The sequence below is a fragment of the Balaenoptera borealis genome (assembly GCF_965194805.1).
Source record: "Balaenoptera borealis genome assembly, chromosome: 4".
Classification (NCBI taxonomy): Eukaryota; Metazoa; Chordata; class Mammalia; order Artiodactyla; family Balaenopteridae; genus Balaenoptera; species Balaenoptera borealis.
Genome location: NC_138861.1, coordinates 3,438,868 through 3,458,130, shown reverse-complemented (window position 1 = coordinate 3,458,130; position 19,263 = coordinate 3,438,868). Strand labels below are relative to the sequence as shown.

The following is a 19,263-nucleotide window of genomic DNA, read 5'->3' as shown; positions in this document are numbered from 1 at the left end:
CGTGTTCTTTAATGTCGTCACATTCTGCTTTTTGCAGAAACGTTCATTCTAGACACCATTCCCTAGAAACAAAAATAAAACTCGGCAGGCGTTCAATGATTTAAAAAAATAGGAAAAAATATGTATCTCAATACAAGAAAAAACCATGACAAATTTTAATCTGAAAATGGAAAATTTGTGAAAATTTGAAACTTTAAACTTAAAATATTTGAATAACTCTGATTAAAAGTATTGCTATTACTAAGCTAGCAGATATTCAAAATGCTTTGGTATGCATTTTTCACTTACAGTACTTAGTTAAAGCTTAGGATTTTGTCCTGCTAAGCTGATTCAAGGTCAGAGTGATGTAGAAAATGTCAGACTATTCTAACTGTTAAAGATATATAAAAGATATCAAATGCTAGCAAATATGAGGTGACAAAGTTTAGATTATTATTTTACTGCATAACTTTTTTGCGCATGTTTGAATGGAGTCATCTTTCCCAAGCCACGTCTCACAAGCAGTGGCCCGAACTCACCGTATGTAGTGAATCTTCAGGGTGGAGCCTTTGTAGCTCATGGCGACCGAGCCGAACATCATCTCCCCAAGCATGTTGACATCAGAGGCGGGTCGCGTGTACTACCAGACGTGCAAGAAACCAAAATCGTGTCGAGTACAACACGATAGAAAACAATGTGAAATTTTGTTGGTAACTAGAACCATTTCTCAAAGCAGCAACTGAGCATTTTACAGTCTTAATCTACAATGGTGACTGCCTACTTTTTTCCCCGAATTATCACTGATGTTCACGATTTCTTCTTTATACACTATATCCTCGTACAGGATGCAAGCGCTTCACCAGGGTTCATTTTTAATCTGGTTATGAGAAACAACGACTTTCATCGTCTCCATTTACAAAGTCTAAATAGAAAGATCAAGTGATGGAAGAGGCAGAGTAACTCCTCTTGATACTAAGAACACATCCTGAAATGAAATATAGCTCAGGGTTATCCAACCAAAATCAACAGCGTGGAACAAAAATGCCCATCGGTGTGGGCAGGGTTTCGTGGGTCCAAAAGATAACGGACAGTCTGGTCACCCCAAAGTTTGAAACATTTAAACATTTTTTGACCCTTTAGCTTCTGACCAGTCTTCGGCGTCCCCTTTGTCACCGCAGAGGGGGGACGGCACCTTCCCCCATCCCCCTCTATTCAAACGGCTCCTGTCACAGCCAATGGGCGCTTCCCAGTTTGCTTTATTAAACGTCTCACGGTATCTGATGCACATAATTGCTCTCCTTTTTATATTTTTTAAATTACTTTTTACTTTTTTTAGAAAGGCAGACTGCCACGTGCAGCGCCTCATTTGGATGTGTCTGGAGTCTTGGAAGCTCGACTACCCTACGATCTCCTACAAATGGACCTTGAGAGCTTGTCTGGAGGTTCTAGCAGGGGAGCGCAGCTACTCGTATACCCTTGACCGAAGAACGGTCCTCCTCTATTGGGGAAGGACATCCTCTCCGACCGAGCGCGCAGGGACGCACCTGGAATGGTGAGGGAGGAAGGGGAACACCCGCCTAGCCAGCCCGATCGGCCGAATCAACCCTGGCGATCAATGGGGTGACAGATGTCGCAGCCAGATCGCCCTCACATCCTGCTCTCCCTTTTAAATCTCTACCTCCCCAAGTTATCCCTTGGACAGGGTTGTTCCTCAGAGGGCCCTCCTATCACTGTCTGCGTTCTCAACTGCCGCTGTGATTCCGGTTATTTCCGACGGGAACCCCCATACCTTCATCTCGGGGCCCGGACTCCCCTGGAGCTCAGGCGGCTGGAAGCCAAACGCCCTCACTCACATGACGTAACACTGTGCGTATTATGAACATATGATGACACACAGGTGCATGCGTTTGGATACAGGATGCTCAGCTCCCACTGTAAGCGGTGGTGACACATGCTGAGGATGGATGTGAGCGTCAACCAAACCAGTGCGCACGACACCGGCACGGCCTGACCGAAACCATACCCCCATCTCCTGTGACCCAGGCCACCAGGCAGACTCTCTGCTGCCTCGCTTTCTACCCAAGCAAAACCATGGCAATCAGCCTTGCAACTCCAAATCCACACACATACACGTATATATCCACACACACAGACACACATATGCACACCTACTTACACCTGCTCGCAAAGGGGGAAAGAGGAACAGACATCTATCCCCCTGATTTAGCGAGCCTCCCACCAACCTCTTCTCGCTTCCTGCAGACAGAAACTCACAGGCTTTCACATTCGTTATGAATAACTTCCACCCACCACCTCCATTTCTGAAGCTGCTTTTTCTTGGGGTACAAGGTCCACATGCCAACTGTGATTCTCAACTCGTTGAAAATTTCACTCTATGCTGTTGTGACCACATACTGCTTTGAGAGCCGGCAGCTCTGTGGAATAAGGGCAGACGCACAGCAGAGATCCCGACCGTGAAACGAACGACGTGCTATACACCTGTGGCTGCTGGTAACCTCCCTGGCTTTGCTGTGCCAGCAACACGGTAGACAAAATTCCTCATAGCTCCCAAAATAAAAACAAACACTGGTATATCCTCCATCAAGTAGTACCCTTCTGCTATTCGGTATTTATGAAACCTCTTTCCTCGTGCCCAGCTGGCCAATATTTCTCAATATACCAGCCCTTCACACTTCACACTCAAGTCAGGTCTTGCCTTTCCATCTGCTCCTATACGAGGCTTCCTTCCTTCTACTGGCAAGTGCTATTTTCTCAGGATGACGGTATTCATCCCCAGAACCCTCAGAGCTCTTAGAAAAAAACTGGAAAACACACATGCGTTAATCTGGTTCTGGTCCTGACCACCAATGAAGCAAAACAGGAGGGTTTACCCCCTTCGCAGGATTTCTCTTCACTCGGTGTGTGTTACACTGGGTCACCGCTGCCCCACTGTAGTTTTTATCAAGAGACAAAGCCGAAGTGTGAGCACAGCCCTGGCCTGAAACGCCTAAGAGCACGTTTTCAGGGGGTTTTTGTTTGTTTGTTTTATTTTTATTGGAGTAGAGTTGATGTACAATGTTGTGTTAGTTTCTGCTGTACGGCAAAGTGAATCAGCTACACCTATACACATATCCCCTCTTTTTTTAGATTCTTTTCCCATAGAGGCCCATCACAGAGCACTGAGAAGGGTTCTGGATACTTAGTCTCCTATCCCAGGGACGGGGCCCTCGAGCAGCCATTATCCCCGAGGAGAAATGACAGTAAGTGGCTTCGGCCTACGGGGTATTCCGCACGCAAGGGTGGTTGTACCTGGTACTTTGGAAGCTGCTCCTTGGCATGCGGTAAAGATCCCCCGGAAGAGCCGTGGGAAGAGAGGCTGCCGCTGCCACCTCCTTGACAGCACCTGGCTGGCGTTTTCGCGGGGACGTCCTCCGTTTTCTGGGTGAAGAGGGAGAGGCGGGTCAACAAACCACCACCGCGGAGCGCACCAGGCCCCCCAGCACACGCTCACTGGGGGCGCCCTTCTTCCATCGTTCTGTTCTGTTGAGCCTCAGCTGCACAGAAACACCGGAGTGTTGTTTTTTTCTTTTTAATGAGGACAAAAGAGTGGTTCCTGAGAATCTATAACATTTGGAAGAGGCAGATGCTGAGAAGGGTGATAGAGGCGGTGGGTTATGTATTAAGACTATTCCCTTTATTTTATTATTATTACTATTATTTTTTGGCCGCACGGCTTGCAGGATCTTAGTTCCCTGACCAGGGATTGAACCCAGGCGCCCTGAAGTGGAAGTGCGGAGTCCTAACCAGTGGACCGCCAGGGAAGTCCCCAGGAACACTCTCTTTAAATAATTCAACGATTACTGACGTTTCAGTTCATACGTTAAAATCATCGATGAGATCTGACCTCTGTTTTGGTTATTAGAGGGTTTTTTAGTACTATGTAGAGTCATAATCTATAAAATTGATGAGGGTACAGACATTGCCTCAAATGTAAATTTTCCCCAAGCAAACAGAATTGAGAAGGCAGAAGTATTTATTCATTTGGAAAGACCAGCATGTGCTTTAATGACACACCTCCCCCTGCAGGGCTTTAGAGAAAGTCATGAGGTCAAGCTTGTGAAAGATGAGGGCAAAATGCTGGAACAGGGGTTCCTGTGACTACACAACATGTGAGGCAACACGGCCTTCAGAGGTCACGGCTCGTAGAGGATTAGCTACTACACGTTCCCTCCATGGAGTTCACGGCAGATTTTTATGACAGTGACACAGAGGCATAAAGATACACCTTCACTAACGTTTCCCTTCCTCCTAGGCCGAGATACACTACTCCCTACAGAAGCAGCCTGTACCCTCCGTGACAGGTTGTTTCTATCCTGAGTCTTCTTTGCTTTTTTGTGTGCAGCTTTGCTTGGAAAAACATGAATGCAAGTGCAGCTTATCTAATCTCCAGTGTGACAGTCACACTGGTGGTCGAATGCAAATGCCTGCGGTCACGTGCCTGCTGCTGACTCCTGACATTTCGTGCCTGCCTGGGGGGTGGGGGGCTGAAGATGGGGGAAGAACAGAAGGGGAACAGGAAGCCTGTCCCCAGCGGTCGCGGGGCGGCATGGCGATCCACGGCCCTGCAGCGCCCGGAGTGACACGCGGTCCACACCCGCCTCACACCGCTGGGCCCACGCCGCGCTGTCCACGACTGGCGACAGCCCCCGGTACAGTGAGCAGAGCCCCCGCTGCACTCCCTCTGCAGCCTCGGGCAGTTTCCAAGCCTCCCCGGGCCCCGCTGCCTCTGTGAGGAAATGAGTGCGTCCCAGGAAGCTTCTGTCCCCGACTCCGGGGTCACCACTGCTCCTACAGACAGGATTCCGGTTATTTTTGCAAACCGGTGAGAATTTTTTCCCTCCACCTGCTACCACCATCAGGAACCCTAGTGACGGAGCGTGGGTGTGCAACTACACCATCTGTGCAAGGCCTTGGGGAGACAGGAAGTGATGTGGGAAAACAGGAGGAAGCCGTGTGCTGTCCACCAAACAAAGGGCCGGGTGCTGGCTCACCTGAACTAATACCAATCTACCGTGATGTCTTCGGGGAATCACCGAGAGACTTCTCATCCCCCCTGCTCCAGCCACCCACCTAACAAGCCCAGCAACGGCTGTAATGATTAGCTACCTGGCCAGCTTCCACGTGAAAGCACCACGGGTTCTGCCCAGCTAAACCGCCGTTAACCAGACACTTCCTTCCTGCAGAAACGACCTTAGCAGAAGCAGGACAAGATCTCAGCCCTGACGAGACAGAGACCCTGACATAAAGCATTCAGCTACTTAGCTGCACATTCTCTAAACTGCCAGGATTCGGTCAGTACAGGTATCAGGTTACTGAACATGAAAAGAAGGAACACAAAGGGATTTATTTAATTCGTAGACATCTGAATAACTGTTGAAAGGTGACAAGTCAGAAGTACACCTGATGGCCATCCTGAAGACTCACAGGGAGGACCAGACCCTGCTCCTGCCTGGACACATCACTCTACCTTTCCCACATTCTGGCTCCGAGGGATCGAGAGCTGCTCTGTCCCCACTTTACCCACCCTCAGACCCCCACGCCCCATACCACCACCACCAGCACGACGACCACCACCATCACCTCCGTCACCATCACCACCTCCATCACCTCCATCACCACCTCCATCACCTCCATCACCACCACCACCTCCATCACCATCGCCTCCATCACCATCACCACCACCGTCACCACCTCCATCACCTCCATCACCACCATCATCGCCTCCATCACCATCACCACCTCCATCACCTCCATCACCACCATCACCTCCATCACCTTCATCACCATTGCCACCTCCATCACCATCACCACCACCATCACTTCCATCACCATCACCTCCATCACCACCATCACCATCACCATCACTATCATCACCTCCATCACCATCACCACCATCACCTCCATCGCTATCATCACCATCACCACCATCATCACCTCCATCACCATCACCATCACCATCTCCATCACCACCACCTCCATCACCATCACCACCACTATCCCATCACCATCACCTCCATCACCATCACCTCCATCACTATCATCACCATCACCACCATCATCACCTCCATCACCATCACCATCTCCATCACCACCACTATCCCATCACCATCACCTCCATCACCACCATCACCATCACCACCATCACCTCCATCACCATCACCACCTCCATCACCGCATCACCTCCATCACCATCACTATCATCACCTCCATCACCACCATCACCTCCACCATCACCACCACTACTACCCCCACACCGCCCTCCACTATAAAAAGGAAATAAAACTTCCCTGGTCAAACAGGCTTGGGTTGCAGGCCCTTCTGCAGACGACAGTGCATGTTAGCACCCGGCAGCCCCGTGGCAAGGAAAGCTCTCCACTTTTGTCTAACCCAGTGCTATGTATCACCTCTCACTACCTATGGGTAATACCAGACCTTCCCTTCAGGCGAACGCTTCATGAATTTTAGCATTCTCAGTTTTCCCATTAACGGCACATACTTGGCATCAGAATCCTCCTGGATTGCAACTTACCAGCACATTCACTTCTGGTGACATCTAAAGTACGATGCTTAGCATCTGCACGATGACTTGCTGACAGTCTCACCTGTGTATATTAGTAAGAACGCAAATGGGGCGGGCGGAGGGACCTCTGCCCGTGGTTCCTCTGAACCACTAACGGCGCCGTGCGATTCAGCCCAAAGAGCGGGCAATGCACTAACAAACACAAAGGAGGAAAGCAAATCCATGTTTCCTACCTGAGTTGCCACCTCCTCAATCTTGTGAACAGCTTTAGAATCAAACAAGACTTGTCTGCCTCTCCTTTCACAGTCCTGGTAAACTATCAGGCGAATCTCGTTCAGGTCCAACTCCGAACAGGACCAACTGTGGATTCACAAGAGAGAAAGAAGTCGTGTTAGCGGCGACGCTCGGGATGGCTGCGGAGAGACAAGTCTCCCAGCCGGCGTGCGCCTGCACACGGAAGCCCCCGTGTGCGGAAGGCGCGAGCCCCACAGGCCTGGGCACACGGCCCTGTCCGTGGACTCAGATGGGCCAGTGCCCATGACCAAGGCTGGGAAGGCTCCTGAGATGATAAACCACTGGAGAGAAAGCTTCTCCTTCCAAAGCAACTTTGGGCAGAGACGTCAGGCAGGAGCAGCCAGGGCTGTGCAGTGAGCTGAACCCGGCGCCTGGGTTCTGGCGGCGTCACAGCTGAGGTCAGAGGCGCTGGAGCGTTCACGTCTCTGCGCCATCGGGCCAGGAATCTGCAGCCAGTCAGGAGAGCCCTCGCTTTTCCTCTCCCACCCACCCAGGCTCAGGACAAACAGAGAGGGATCACATCTCCTGAAACTTAGGCTTTTCTTGTATCGTGGCTGGTCTGACATGCAAGTTTGGAAAACCAAGCGCATCACGGTACAGCGTCTGAATTGCTGACAATGACCATCAGCAATAAAGCCAACTAAATAAAGCCAACTAAAAGCCGCAAAACTGCTCCGAACGCAGGTTCGTTCTCGAGCAACAAGTGAAATCAGGACGCGAGGACTAAGAAAGGGCAACCGTCAACATGCGCTGCTTTGGGCATCTTCAGTTATGTGTCTGCTAACCAGGTCAGCACAGATCTGAGCGCCTGCTGTGTAACAGTCACTGTGCTCGAAGCTAGAGACTGAGCAGCTGTTTAACTAAGCAGACTTGGTCCCTGCCCTCAGGGAGGACACAGTTCAGTGCGGAACACTGGGCGAGTCGTCATGGGTAACTACAGATGTCCAAGTGCAAGAAAGAAAAGGATGTGGTAAGACTCATATTTTCAGGTTTAAGCGGTGGCGGGGAGGGGCAGGGAAGTTCCTAGGACTTAAGGAAGCGACATTGAAGCATGACTTGAAGAAGCAGGAGTTAAGGAGAGGTAAAGTGTGGGAATGAAGAACACAGCAGGAAGAGGGAGGGACGGGGGAGATGCGCGAAGAGACGGGCAGAGGGAGACGGCGAGCTGCAGAGGGCGGTGGGCAGGCGGAAGCCGGGGCCAGCTTATCCCTGAGGGCAGCCGAGCAGGTCGGTAAACTCAGCCTGCACTTTCCAGAGGTCAATTTGCAGCCCTAAGGAAAACAGGGCTGGGGCGGATTAAGACTAGAGCGGGAAGGCCAAGTAGAATTTACTCTTAAGAGTCTGGGCCCTTCAAACCAAGGCTAGAGTGACAGCAACCGAGGGGGAGGAGAGGGCACAGGTGCCGGCGGCAGGTCCAGTGCGGACGGAGGCCAGCGGGTGCCAGGTGCTGCGAGCACAGAAGAGGAAGGTGGCGACAGATGGAGAGTCAGAGGACAGACAACGTCACACTGTACAACTAAGAGATGGTGTAACAGAGTGAAGTCAGACACATGTGGATACCGATCCAGATCCTCTGAGATCCCGTTTCTCCAGCAGCGCGACGGAAATATTAACACCAAGCTCACAAAGCTGCCGCAGGAATTAAATGAAAGTGCTTTACACAGCGGTTGACACAGGTAAGTGCTCCAAAATGCTAATAGTTAGCTAAAGAACTGTTCACGTTAACGATTTTTTAGAAACATCGCTACAGCATCTGGTCTCCAACCATGAATTGCACATCACGGGTCCTTTCCTTTTCAGGCCGTGGTAGTTAACACTGAACACATGCTTTTCGGGGAGCAGATTTGTTGTCTTAAATCCTAGCCCCCAAAACATCAAGTTCTGGTTGCACCTTCTCAACAGCCTGTGCTCTAAGCTGCCAGGCCCAGCACCCTTGGTGCTAGTTTTGATGCAACTCGGCAAGTTTGTTTCAGAAATTGTTTGTCTCCTGCTCTCGGTCCAGGCCTGGCTGGTTGGACACGTCCCCCTAACCCCACCTGGGCTGCGCAGCCGGGGCCGGTTTTTGCCAGCACGAGCTGAGAGCTGACCTGAGGACCGAGTCACCAGAGGAAGTAGAGGGGAGCCGTCAGCCAGCTGTTCCCGGGGAGCACAGCCCCGGAGACAGCTCTCTGCCACCCCAACCCGACAAGTCCCGAAGCCCGTGCCCGGAACCATGACATTTTACACCAGGTCATTAAAAACACCCTCTGCAATTACTAAAACACAGTACACAGGTCGAAGTCACTGACAGCGAAAAATCGACAAAGATTTAATGGCTTTTTGTTTTCATGCTCAATCTGTTTTGCCCCAACGATGACATTTTGTCAAAACAGCATTATCGTTTACAAAGCACCTGCTCAGTCCTTACTTCTGAGGGCTAACGGTGACCCAATGCCGGTCAAACTGAGGACAGCCCCTCCGGAAGAGCTAAAATTTAATAATGATCACAACAGCCTATAAAACATTTCATGTTATTTTTCAATTTAAAAAGATGAAAAGAAAAGACATGGGAAAGGAAAACCACGTGTGTCAGATGGTCCAACTTTTTGACCCGAATACTTTAAAAAGCATTTTCTAAACTACGAGGAAAACTCTATTCCCCTTCTTGCACATGAATAGCGTCACTGATTTAACACCTGACTGTAATTGTGGCGTCTCCCGTCTCTGACCTTAGTAGAGGAAGTCACAGTCGAGTCACCCGGGACAGGACATGCGGGTGGTTAAACGATGCTTCTGCGGGAAGCAAGCTTGGGCCCCGCCTGGGCTCTGGTCCCGCCGCGCGTCACGAGGACGACAGGCGCTCAGGTGCGGACGCCCAGCAGGCCACGGGCTCCTCCGTGCCACCCTCGAGTGCCCCGTGACCACAGCCATACGTATTCCCTTCGTGCCCACGCTCACCCCAACCCCCAGCCACGGTTCCCGGAGCTCTGCTGAGGGCGACACTCTGCGGGATTGCAAGAGGCTGAAGAACAAGCCTGGGGCCTCTGCCGTAAAATATCCCGCTACAGCTGTAAAGACACTTACTCTCATCAGAAACACCCTGTGTCTTGGCTTTTGTTGAAAGCGAGGGAAGAACACTGCCCCTGGCATCGGGGGACACGGAATTATTTGTCTACTTTATGGTCACAGCTGTACGACCTGAGGCACAGGAAAAGAAGATGGTGTGTCTACCTTTCCCTACTGTAAAATTTAAACAGAAGTACTCAGATAGACCCTTTCCAGTTTTAAAATTCCATGATGTGAAGATTTGCCCGGCTGGAACTAAACCAGATCTGACTTCTGGAACTGGTCATCAAGAGCGGGAAGCGAGGGACCAAAGTCTCAATCACTTACCTGAAAGGTGACAAGCAATAAGAATTCAAATGATTTTAAGTAGAGAAAACAGAATTGTCTTTAAGGTAGATATAACCATGTGTTGCGGCTGAATTGTGTCCCCCCAGGCGAGATGTCCAGTTCCTGATTCCTGGTACCTGTGAACATGACCTTGTTTGGAAACAGGGCCTCTGCAGATGTCATCAAGGCGAGGCCATCCTAGATCAGGCTGGGTCCTGATCCAAGGACTGGTGTCTTCCCAACAGGAGGGAAATCTGGACACAGACACAGACACATCTGGAAGATGGCTGTGTGATGTCAGGGGCAGAGATCGGAGCTGTGGGCTACAAGCCCAGGAAAGCCAAGGAATGCTGGCCCTCGGGGGGTAGGGGGTGGATACGACAAATAAGAAATGTCCTTATTCCTAAGGAACTTGAAGAGGCAGGCACGTGGGTAACCAGAGGAAACAAGAGGACAAGGCAGAGCGCAGCAAGCAGGAGAGGAAACAGGAGACGTCCCCGGGAGAAGCAGCGTCTGGGCTAGAAGGAGTGAAGGGTGGCCAGGCTCGGGCGTGCTGGCGAGCGTGAAGTCGCTGCAGGCCGAGGGCAGGGCACAGGCCCACGGCCGAGAGGCACGGCGCCCAGGGCTGGGGCGGCTAGGCTAGGGCTCTTGCAGCAGGACCGCACAGAACTGGGAAGTTCAGGACTTCCGGAGCAGGACCCTGACTGCTACGTCAAGGAACGTGTGTCCGCTCCACAAGCAATGGGGTGTGTGCCATTCCAGCCTCCTGAGGGAGCGACTGACGCCATCAGACCTGTGCTAGGAGAGGACTGAAGCTGCCTGAGAAACCATCTTCTGGGAAATGGAGAGGGGCCCTGACCTGCGCACCCAGGGTCTCCAGGCCTCAAGCTGGCAAGGACCAGGCCGGGAGGTGTCAGGTTTGCTGCAGTGATTTGTCCCCCGGGACCTGCAGGGTGGGCGTCTGATTCCTCCCCTGAACATTTGCAGGAATCAGGCTGGAAGTGGGCTCAGTACGTCCGGTGGAACCACGGTCTATGAGAGAAGAAGACCTCAAAAATTTTCTTCCTCTGGCTCTCACGCAAGGAAACAAAAATCGTCAAAGTCAAGTTCACGGGCGGAGTTGAAAGATGGTCTTGTGATCTGAGAATGTGAATGTTTAAAGAGTCAGGTATGATAGGGAACTTTAAATGGTCCAAGAAAAAGGAATATGGAACACCACAGAATCAACAAAACCGACAATGATCACAGCAAAGACTGGCAAACACCACCCACCCATCCGCCCAGCAGCTCCAGGCCCTGGGTACGGCCGTGAGCAAACCACGGCCCCTGCTCCCGTGAGCTCACTGTGCTCATGGCCACGTTTTCCCGCCATGAAATAAAGCATCAGCGGGGTGGAGGAGAAAGGGAGGTTGTGCTGGAGATGGCGATCAGAGCCCACCCCGTCAGCACAAACGTGCCAGCACAAATGTGCGCTACTTCCCGCCCAGTCGCAAGCTATTTATTGCAAGAAAAAAAATTATGTAAGTACAGGGCAGTAACATATTTGGAATTCTTTGTTTCTTTTTTGCTAGGTTAGTAGCTCAGGAAGATGGCTAACAGGAAAAGTAATTTGCAAATTAGCTGATTTGTCTTTCTTCCTCTATTTTGCACTGGTACAACTTCAGCTCCACAGATTGCCCGGTTTTTAGTTTCAGAAGAGCTACGTAAAAATTCACCTCTGAATTGCTGTCCTGGGGCCAAGAGCATAGTGAAAAAGTACTTAAAGGTTCAGATTCTCATCAGGAGCTTTAATACATAATACAAACCTAAAGGTACAGTTTTTAAACGATTCCAATTAAACGTACCCCGCTATTATTTTCCCTGAAGAAATTTATATTGGATATTGGCTGCAACTTTTTTTGTCTTTAAGAAAGCAGGTGATAAATAAAGGTAAATGCTTTATTGCTTTTGTAAAAGCAATGTGGACTGAAAGAATCAATCCCCACTGTTGGCAGCCTGGCTTGGCAAGAGCGCTGTAACCGGAGCCCCAGTGACCGCGCCTGCATCCGGCCTGACCAGGTGCCATGAAAGACACCAGGAAGCGACATCAACGAGATCGGTGCCTACCTCAAAATGCTTACAACCCGACACGGAAGGGCCAATGCACAGACCAATCAGTAAACGCTACCGTCACGGGGATGGAGATAAACATCTACAGAAGGAAGGAGAGGTCAAGTCCGCCTAGCGGGGGCGAAGCGTGGGGCGAAGTCACAGACGACGTGACACCCGGGAAACAGGTGACCCTCTCGGGTAGACTGAGCTCCCAACTCCAGCGCGGCCACTTTCACCCAAGGTGACTCTGGGAAGGCACCGACTCCAAAGCCCAGCTTTCCCCAAATGCAGCCCTTACCTGCCTCACCAGGTAAGGGAAAGACAGAGAATAAGGATGAAAGTACTTTCGTAACTGTAATGCAGACCTCAAGGGTGAGCTCAGATACGTGGTCCCTTAACTGAGATCCCTGGGTCCGAATGTTTCAGAATTCAGATTTTTTTTTTTTTTTTTAATTTTAGAAAGAAGCTTATACTACATATTATATAACAGCTCCTTTAGGGTCTGAGGTGTAATCAAACCCCAACGTCGAACAAATTAGAATCTCACCAGCCCAAGTGATGAATATTTATGCTAAATAGATTATCAAGAGACTATAAATAGTCTTACAAATAGTTCAGGTCAGTTTCAACTTTTTTTTCCAGAGGCTTTAGGATTTGGGGACTGTAGGGTAAGAGGTTGCTGCCCAGTGTCCTGCTTGCTATGTCTGAGGGAAGGCCAGAAGTCCCGTCCGCATCACTCCAGATATGAGCCGTCCTAACGAGCTGGCGGTGGAGGCAGACGCGTAGGGGGGCCGCCGGCGGCTGGGAGCGCGGTTCCCGCCGAGACAGCGCTATGAATGGCCACGCCGGTCACAAGCTCAAGCCACACAGCCTTCACGTAATATGTGCACACAGTAAAGACAGAACAGCATGAGTCACCACCCGGCCTGAGGTTTGGGAGCTACGAACAGGGAACTGTGAAACACCGAAGAGGAAAGGCAAGTCCCGTCCATCCTTCCTGAGTTCGGGGTGACGTCGGGTAGGACTCGGAAGCAGGTGGAGACTGTGTACCCACAGCCCCTGGCCGGGGCCAGGCCGCGTGCCAGACGCCCGGCCCCCTGCCCGGACGAGCATCTGACCCCAGCGCCCCCTCCTCCGTAAGTGACGGACTGCGGCCACAATGACCTCCAAGGCCTCAGCCTTCCGACTCTGACACAAACCATCTACTAGGTGTGCAGAGAACAGCTCAGAACAGGTGACCCCAGCCGGGTACGAAGAGGACAGCCACCTTCGCGGACTGACTTCCATCCCCGCATGGTACCCCTCGCCTTCCTAGAAGGAGTCTGCACCGCGATCCAGAGGCAGCACAAACACACCTCGAATCGACAGAGCGTTCAGAGACTGCTGGCAAAGTCTGAAGGGGGAAAGCGCCCGCTCTCTCGAGGCACGAGTGACGCTGAGTGGGCAGGTGTCCCTGGGGGGCAGCACACCAGGCAGGCTGCCGCCCCCGCGGGCTTCCCAGGTTCCCTTATGGTTATCAACAGGTTCTTCCCTTTCTCCTCTTTAAAAACTTACAGAATTTCTAAATGCGGCTCATATTTTCCAAAAGGGTTCCTTTAGTTCTTAAAAGAGCACTACTAATTCTTTTCTTGTATCTAGAAGCTAGAAACTACTTTTTTAAACAGCAGCTTCGCGATCCACCTCCACGCATGCATTAATTCCCTGAGCTAATTCTTTCACACTCTCGTCAGCATAACCCAAACCATCAACGTGCATCCCTGTATCCCAGGATGGCTGAGATGTAATTTTCACCTCTGCTCAAAGCTAACTTGCATCAACATGATTCCATAGCTTTTCCTGAAGGGAAGGTTTCCCATCCCCCCCTCCACCCAGGGAAACTGTCTTACTCATAACAGGTAAGTGAATGAACTTCGAAGTAAATATTCAAGACACAGCCTTATACATGAGTTCATTCTAGATCCATTTAACTTGCACACAGATAAGGTAATAATTCTTTTTCCCTAGAGGTTTCTAGAGGTCAGTTTTTCTAGAGGTTTGCAGAGGTTAAAAGCACGATTCTCTCCATAAGATCTTTTGTTTGCAAAACGGGAACGTCAAAATAAGTAGAAGCTGTACCTGTCTTTGGTCGTAAAATATTATCCCTAGAAGAGATGGGTACAGGCGAGTGGGTGGGGGAGGAGTGGGAGCGCAGTGCTGCAGGGCTGGGGCCAAAATACGGAAAAGAGAGAGAGCGTGGGAAAGAGAGAGAGAGAGATGGGTGCAAACACACACACTCACATACTCCTCGACCCAGCAATTCCACTTTAGGAATTAATCCGACAGATCAACTTGCATCGGTCCAAACTGATCACGCACAAAATGGGATCCCCTGCCGCACCGTCTGGGGCAGCAAAGGATGGAGCTAGGCGTCAGCATGGGATGGTACGTCCCTACATCGGGGTGCTACGCGGATACGGCCCCGAATGGGGAGCTCTCCTCGTGTGATGACAGAATTCGCGCTAGGACAGCACTTTAACTGGGGAAAAAGAAGTATAAAACACTGTGTGTAGAAAGCTGCCGTATGTATTTTTGAAAAGGAGACACAAGGAAAAAACTCTGGATTTTACTGTATTTGCACAGAGTATGTCTAGAAAGACACGCAGCTGTAAGACGGGGGGCATCTGGAGCAGGAGGCTGGGTTGCTGGGAGAGAGAAGCAAGTGGGCCCCTCGTTCCGGGGCACAGGGAGGGGGCTTCCTGACACCACCCGGTGCCCGTCTGCCAGGGCCGCACAGCAAGGGGGCTGCAGGCTCGGGGCCGGGCGGCAGCCTGCGTTGGCGCCCCAGCCCTGCCTCTTCCCAGCCGTGCGGCCTGGCAAGCACCCCGCTCTGTGTTCCTCGGCATCCCCACCTGCAGAACGGCGATGACAGTGGGACCCTCCTCACGAGCGTTCACTTGAGGGTTAACTGCAAAGTGCCTATCGCAGAGCCAGGAAGCCGGTGAGCGAGCTGCAGGTATTCACTGAGACTCTGCGGCTCTGGGGGCTTCCCTGGCGGTGCAGTGGTTAAGACTCTGAGCTTCCACTGCAGGGGCCGCGGGTTCGATCCCTAGTCGGGGAACTAAGATCCCGCCTGCCTCTCGGCACAGCCAAAAAATAAAAATTAAAGAGTTAAAAATAAAAAAGACACTGTGGCTTTTGAATATTTAACCATATGACTGTACTCTCTCTCGAAAAATTAAAAATAAATAATGAAACTGAGGAATACAGCAGGAACACTCTTTCTTTAAGTCCATCAAAGATTCAAGTATTGTCTTTTTTTTAAAATTTATTTTTATTTTATTTTTTTTAACATCTTTATTGGAGCATAATTGCTCCACAATGGTGTGTTAGTTTCTGCTGTATAACAAAGTGAATCAGCTATACATATATCCCTATATCTCCCTCCCTCCCACCCTCCCTATCCCACCCCTCTAGGTGGTCACAAAGCACCGAGCTGATCTCCCTGTGCTAAATGGCTGCTTCCCACTAGCTATCTATTGTCTTAAGGCAAACAACCTCAATGACAGTTTGCTCCAAGAAGCTTCTGAAGCTGAAGCCTGAGGCAGTGGGTGAACTCCCTCAAGGAAACGACCTTAATGAATTCAAGGCCTTCAGATTCGGTTTCAAACCCGCAGTTCGGCCTTAGACTATGACATTTTCTGAGCTTCCTTCTCAGCGTCCATACACCACATTCTCCTGCCCCTTTTCACCCCCTTGCTTCCCCCAAAGACAGGACAAAGTTTCTAAGAAAGTGATGCCCTTTCTCATTTATCCAACCTATTTACAGCTTTCAGTTTGTGATTACCATTCCAGGACTGTACTGGTTTCCACCGCATTAAGTAACTGTCCATTTTTACTGCATAATCTCAGAGACTAGAGACACTAGTTCCAGAAGGCCTGACGTCCGGGTGCAGGCAGGGAGGCTGGTGGTGAGAGCCACAGGGCGCCCCAGAAATACCCACCTAACACCTTTCCAGAAAGTACCTGAGCTGGCGTCCACAGATGCCCTGTGAGAGCTGGCACTACACCACCTATTTTGTGCAGAAGTTTGGAGACCTTAATAAGGTTGGAACCAGTAAGTGGCAAAGGCGGGACTCGAACCAATGTCTCCTGACCCCAAACTCTGCTCTCCCCGCGCTGCTGGGCCATCATCACGAGCAAACCACTCAGTGTCACACGCTCTGCATCCCAAGACCTCCCTCTGCGTTTCCATCTCAGGGTTTAAAGAAACGCTACATTTGAAAAAGAAAAATGCTGATGATACAGTGTTAAGACTGAGAAACAGAACACGGGATTATGTACACAGTATGACCTCAATTGTGTAGAAAAAATGTGATCAAGCGCTTTTTGAAAAGTTCACAGAAACCTCAGCAACTCGTATCACAGACAGAGGATTCATCTCCCTCATAGATAAAGAACAACCAGAAATCAATAAAGGTTTGCAAACCAATGGAAAGGTGGGCAATGGATACAGATAGTTCACAGAAAAACAAAAATAAGATGGTCTTTAAACACAGGAAAAGATGCTCTCAGTCTTGGAAAGAGAAAAGCAAATTAAAGTCATGCCCCTATCAGACTGGCAAAGATCCAAAAGGTAAGACCGCCCACACGAGAGAAATGCAGGCAGAGGCGCGAATCGGTGCAAGTTCAGACGGAGGGTGACCGGTCACAGCTCTTAGAGTCACCAGTGTCGTTAACCTTGGAACTCCGATCCCGCTTCTGGAACTAAACAGACGCAAACGTGTGACTGGAGCATGTGTGCTAAAAGCAGAGAACTACAAACAATTGGAGAGAACACGGGCGGGGCAAATTCAATCCCTCCTGCTCGATGCACCCAGCAGGACACGGCGGGGGGGGGGGGGGGGGGGTGGGGGGGGTGGGGGGGGTGGGAGCCGGGTCCCACGGCCAGGTCCACACAGCGGGAGCAGACCCTGGGGCATGCACTCCTCCTCCTGTGGAAGAAGGAAGGATACATATTCGTATTCGCTTACTTCCGCACCAAAGAAATGTAAAAAGATTCAGTTTAAGCAAATTGAGTTTTTAAAAAGTAGGAAGAGGAAGAAGAGTTCTGACCTCTGATTGCAAAACTCACAAGAATATTCGGCCCCCCCAGGTAAGGAGCGACCTTAGTTTATCAGGAGTGGGTTTTTGCTCCATTGGTTCTGAGAGGGAGTTCCAGACCTTGTGGTCCACGGCCAGCCACGGACAGGAGTGGGATGAAGCCAACAAAACAAGGCCACGAGCTGGTCCCACACCTCCTAAGCTTGGCTTTTTAACTAAACGGCCAAGACGGTGGAGGAGCTGGCCTGGAAATACCCTCCCTGGCTGGGTGGAGAAGACAGGCCTTGCAAAAGACAGCACTGGGTCACCGTCCTCCAGAGACCAGCAGTCGGCACCTGAGGCCGGAACATGCGTGACCGCCGCGGAAAGGCCTGGCGGGGGGAGGGGGAGGAAGGGCTTGTGCTCCACGCGGGCCGCCACGAGGTCTCCGTGACTCCACGACGTCGGTGGGGAGGCCCCAAGCCACGCTGGCCAAGGGGGCTGGAGAAATGGCCCCCGGCCGCTTCTCACCCACCCGCCCGCCTGCACCAGGGGGACGCCTGGGACCTATGTCTGCTGTTCCCGGCATCCAAACTATCATCTCTTCATCCGAAAGAAAAAGTCCATATAAAATTTGTCCAGGAATCTTTATAACAGCACTGTTCACGAGACCCAAAACGTGGGAAAAACCACACGTCCCTCACTGGATAAATAAAATCCGGCCTAACCATTCAATCGAACATGATTCAGCACTAAAAAGGAATGAAGTGCCGTTACATGCACAGAACACGGGTGAACCCTGAAAACATGATGGTAAACGTAAGAAGTCAACCACGAAAGAACATATGATATGATGAACTGTACGCTGCTGCTTACAGGAAATGTCCAGAAACAGGCAAATCTACAGAGACAGACAGTAAATTAGTGGCTGCCTAGAGCTGAGAAGAGACTGGGGAATGACAGCCAACTTTTGTGGGAGGCGGTTTCTTTCAAGGGTCATGAAAATGTCCCAAAGTTGATGTGGTGATGAGTGTATGACCCTGAGGACACAGCAAATCCACTTAAGTATGGATAGACTTCAAATGGGTGGATTGTACGGCGCGTGAATGACATCTCGATAAAGCTGTCTTAGAAGAAAACAAGATTCCACTTACATTCCCCTTTCCCCGACCCCGTGCCAAGGGTGGTGTGCAGTGAGGGCGACCACGCACTGCTGGTGGGAAAGGAGTCGGGCGCTCACTTCGGAGAATATCGAGTAAAGCCAAAGGTCACATTTCCTAAAACTTAAACTCCATTTCTTTCACCCTATGAAATCCATGCAGATGTGCAGACAGGGACACATGTGATACTACTATTCACTGCAACATTGTTTATAATAGTAAAATTTGTAAAAAAAAAAAAAAATGAAATGTTCATTAATAGACTAACAGATACATAATTTGTATCATATTCACACAATGGAATGTTATACTGAATTTGGAATTAACACACTAGAGCTACATGGAGTTATACAAACGACTCTCAAAAACATACAGCTGTATAAAAAAGTAAGCTTCAAAATAATACGTACAGTATGATGTCCACTTTAAAATGTTAAGTACGTGTAACCCAGTGTGATTTATGGATATATCCCAGCCAGTAAATGACAGATATGCAGAGGAATGCGAAGTACCGTATTCAGACCGTGGTTACCTCTGGAAGGAAGGGAGGGAGATGGGGCCCAGGAAGCATCATCTACTTCCCTAATGTTTTAGTTCTTTTTTTTTAAAAAATCATACATGTGAAGCAAAAGTGGCAAAATGTTAAGATTTAAGAAAACTGGGTTGTGGTTACACATATGGTTAATATAGCATAGTCTGCACTTTCGGTATGACGAATATTTCATAATA

The 19,263-nt window shown here is 50.2% G+C and overlaps 2 protein-coding genes across 10 annotated transcripts in view; both read right to left on the bottom strand.

Annotated features, from left to right (window-relative positions):
• FNIP2 (folliculin interacting protein 2) overlaps positions 1 to 19,263 on the bottom strand; it is a 115,810-nt gene that overhangs the window by 51,718 nt on the left and 44,829 nt on the right. For all 9 annotated transcript variants that reach the window (XM_082391313.1, XM_082391314.1, XM_082391306.1 and 6 more), the window contains 3 exons: positions 6,793 to 6,919; positions 3,289 to 3,417; positions 519 to 619 (listed from right to left, as the gene is read on the bottom strand). In XM_082391313.1, coding sequence (XP_082247439.1) covers positions 519 to 619; positions 3,289 to 3,417; positions 6,793 to 6,919 — 357 coding nt within the window. The remainder of the gene's footprint in view (positions 1 to 518; positions 620 to 3,288; positions 3,418 to 6,792; positions 6,920 to 19,263) is intronic.
• Positions 3,425 to 6,780, bottom strand: LOC309628361 (uncharacterized protein). The gene is made up of 2 exons (XM_082391367.1): positions 6,220 to 6,780; positions 3,425 to 6,012 (listed from the first exon to the last, which is right to left on the bottom strand). The coding sequence occupies exons 1-2, from the start codon at positions 6,268 to 6,270 to the stop codon at positions 5,566 to 5,568; spliced, it is 498 nt and encodes a 165-aa protein (XP_082247493.1). The 5' UTR covers positions 6,271 to 6,780; the 3' UTR covers positions 3,425 to 5,565.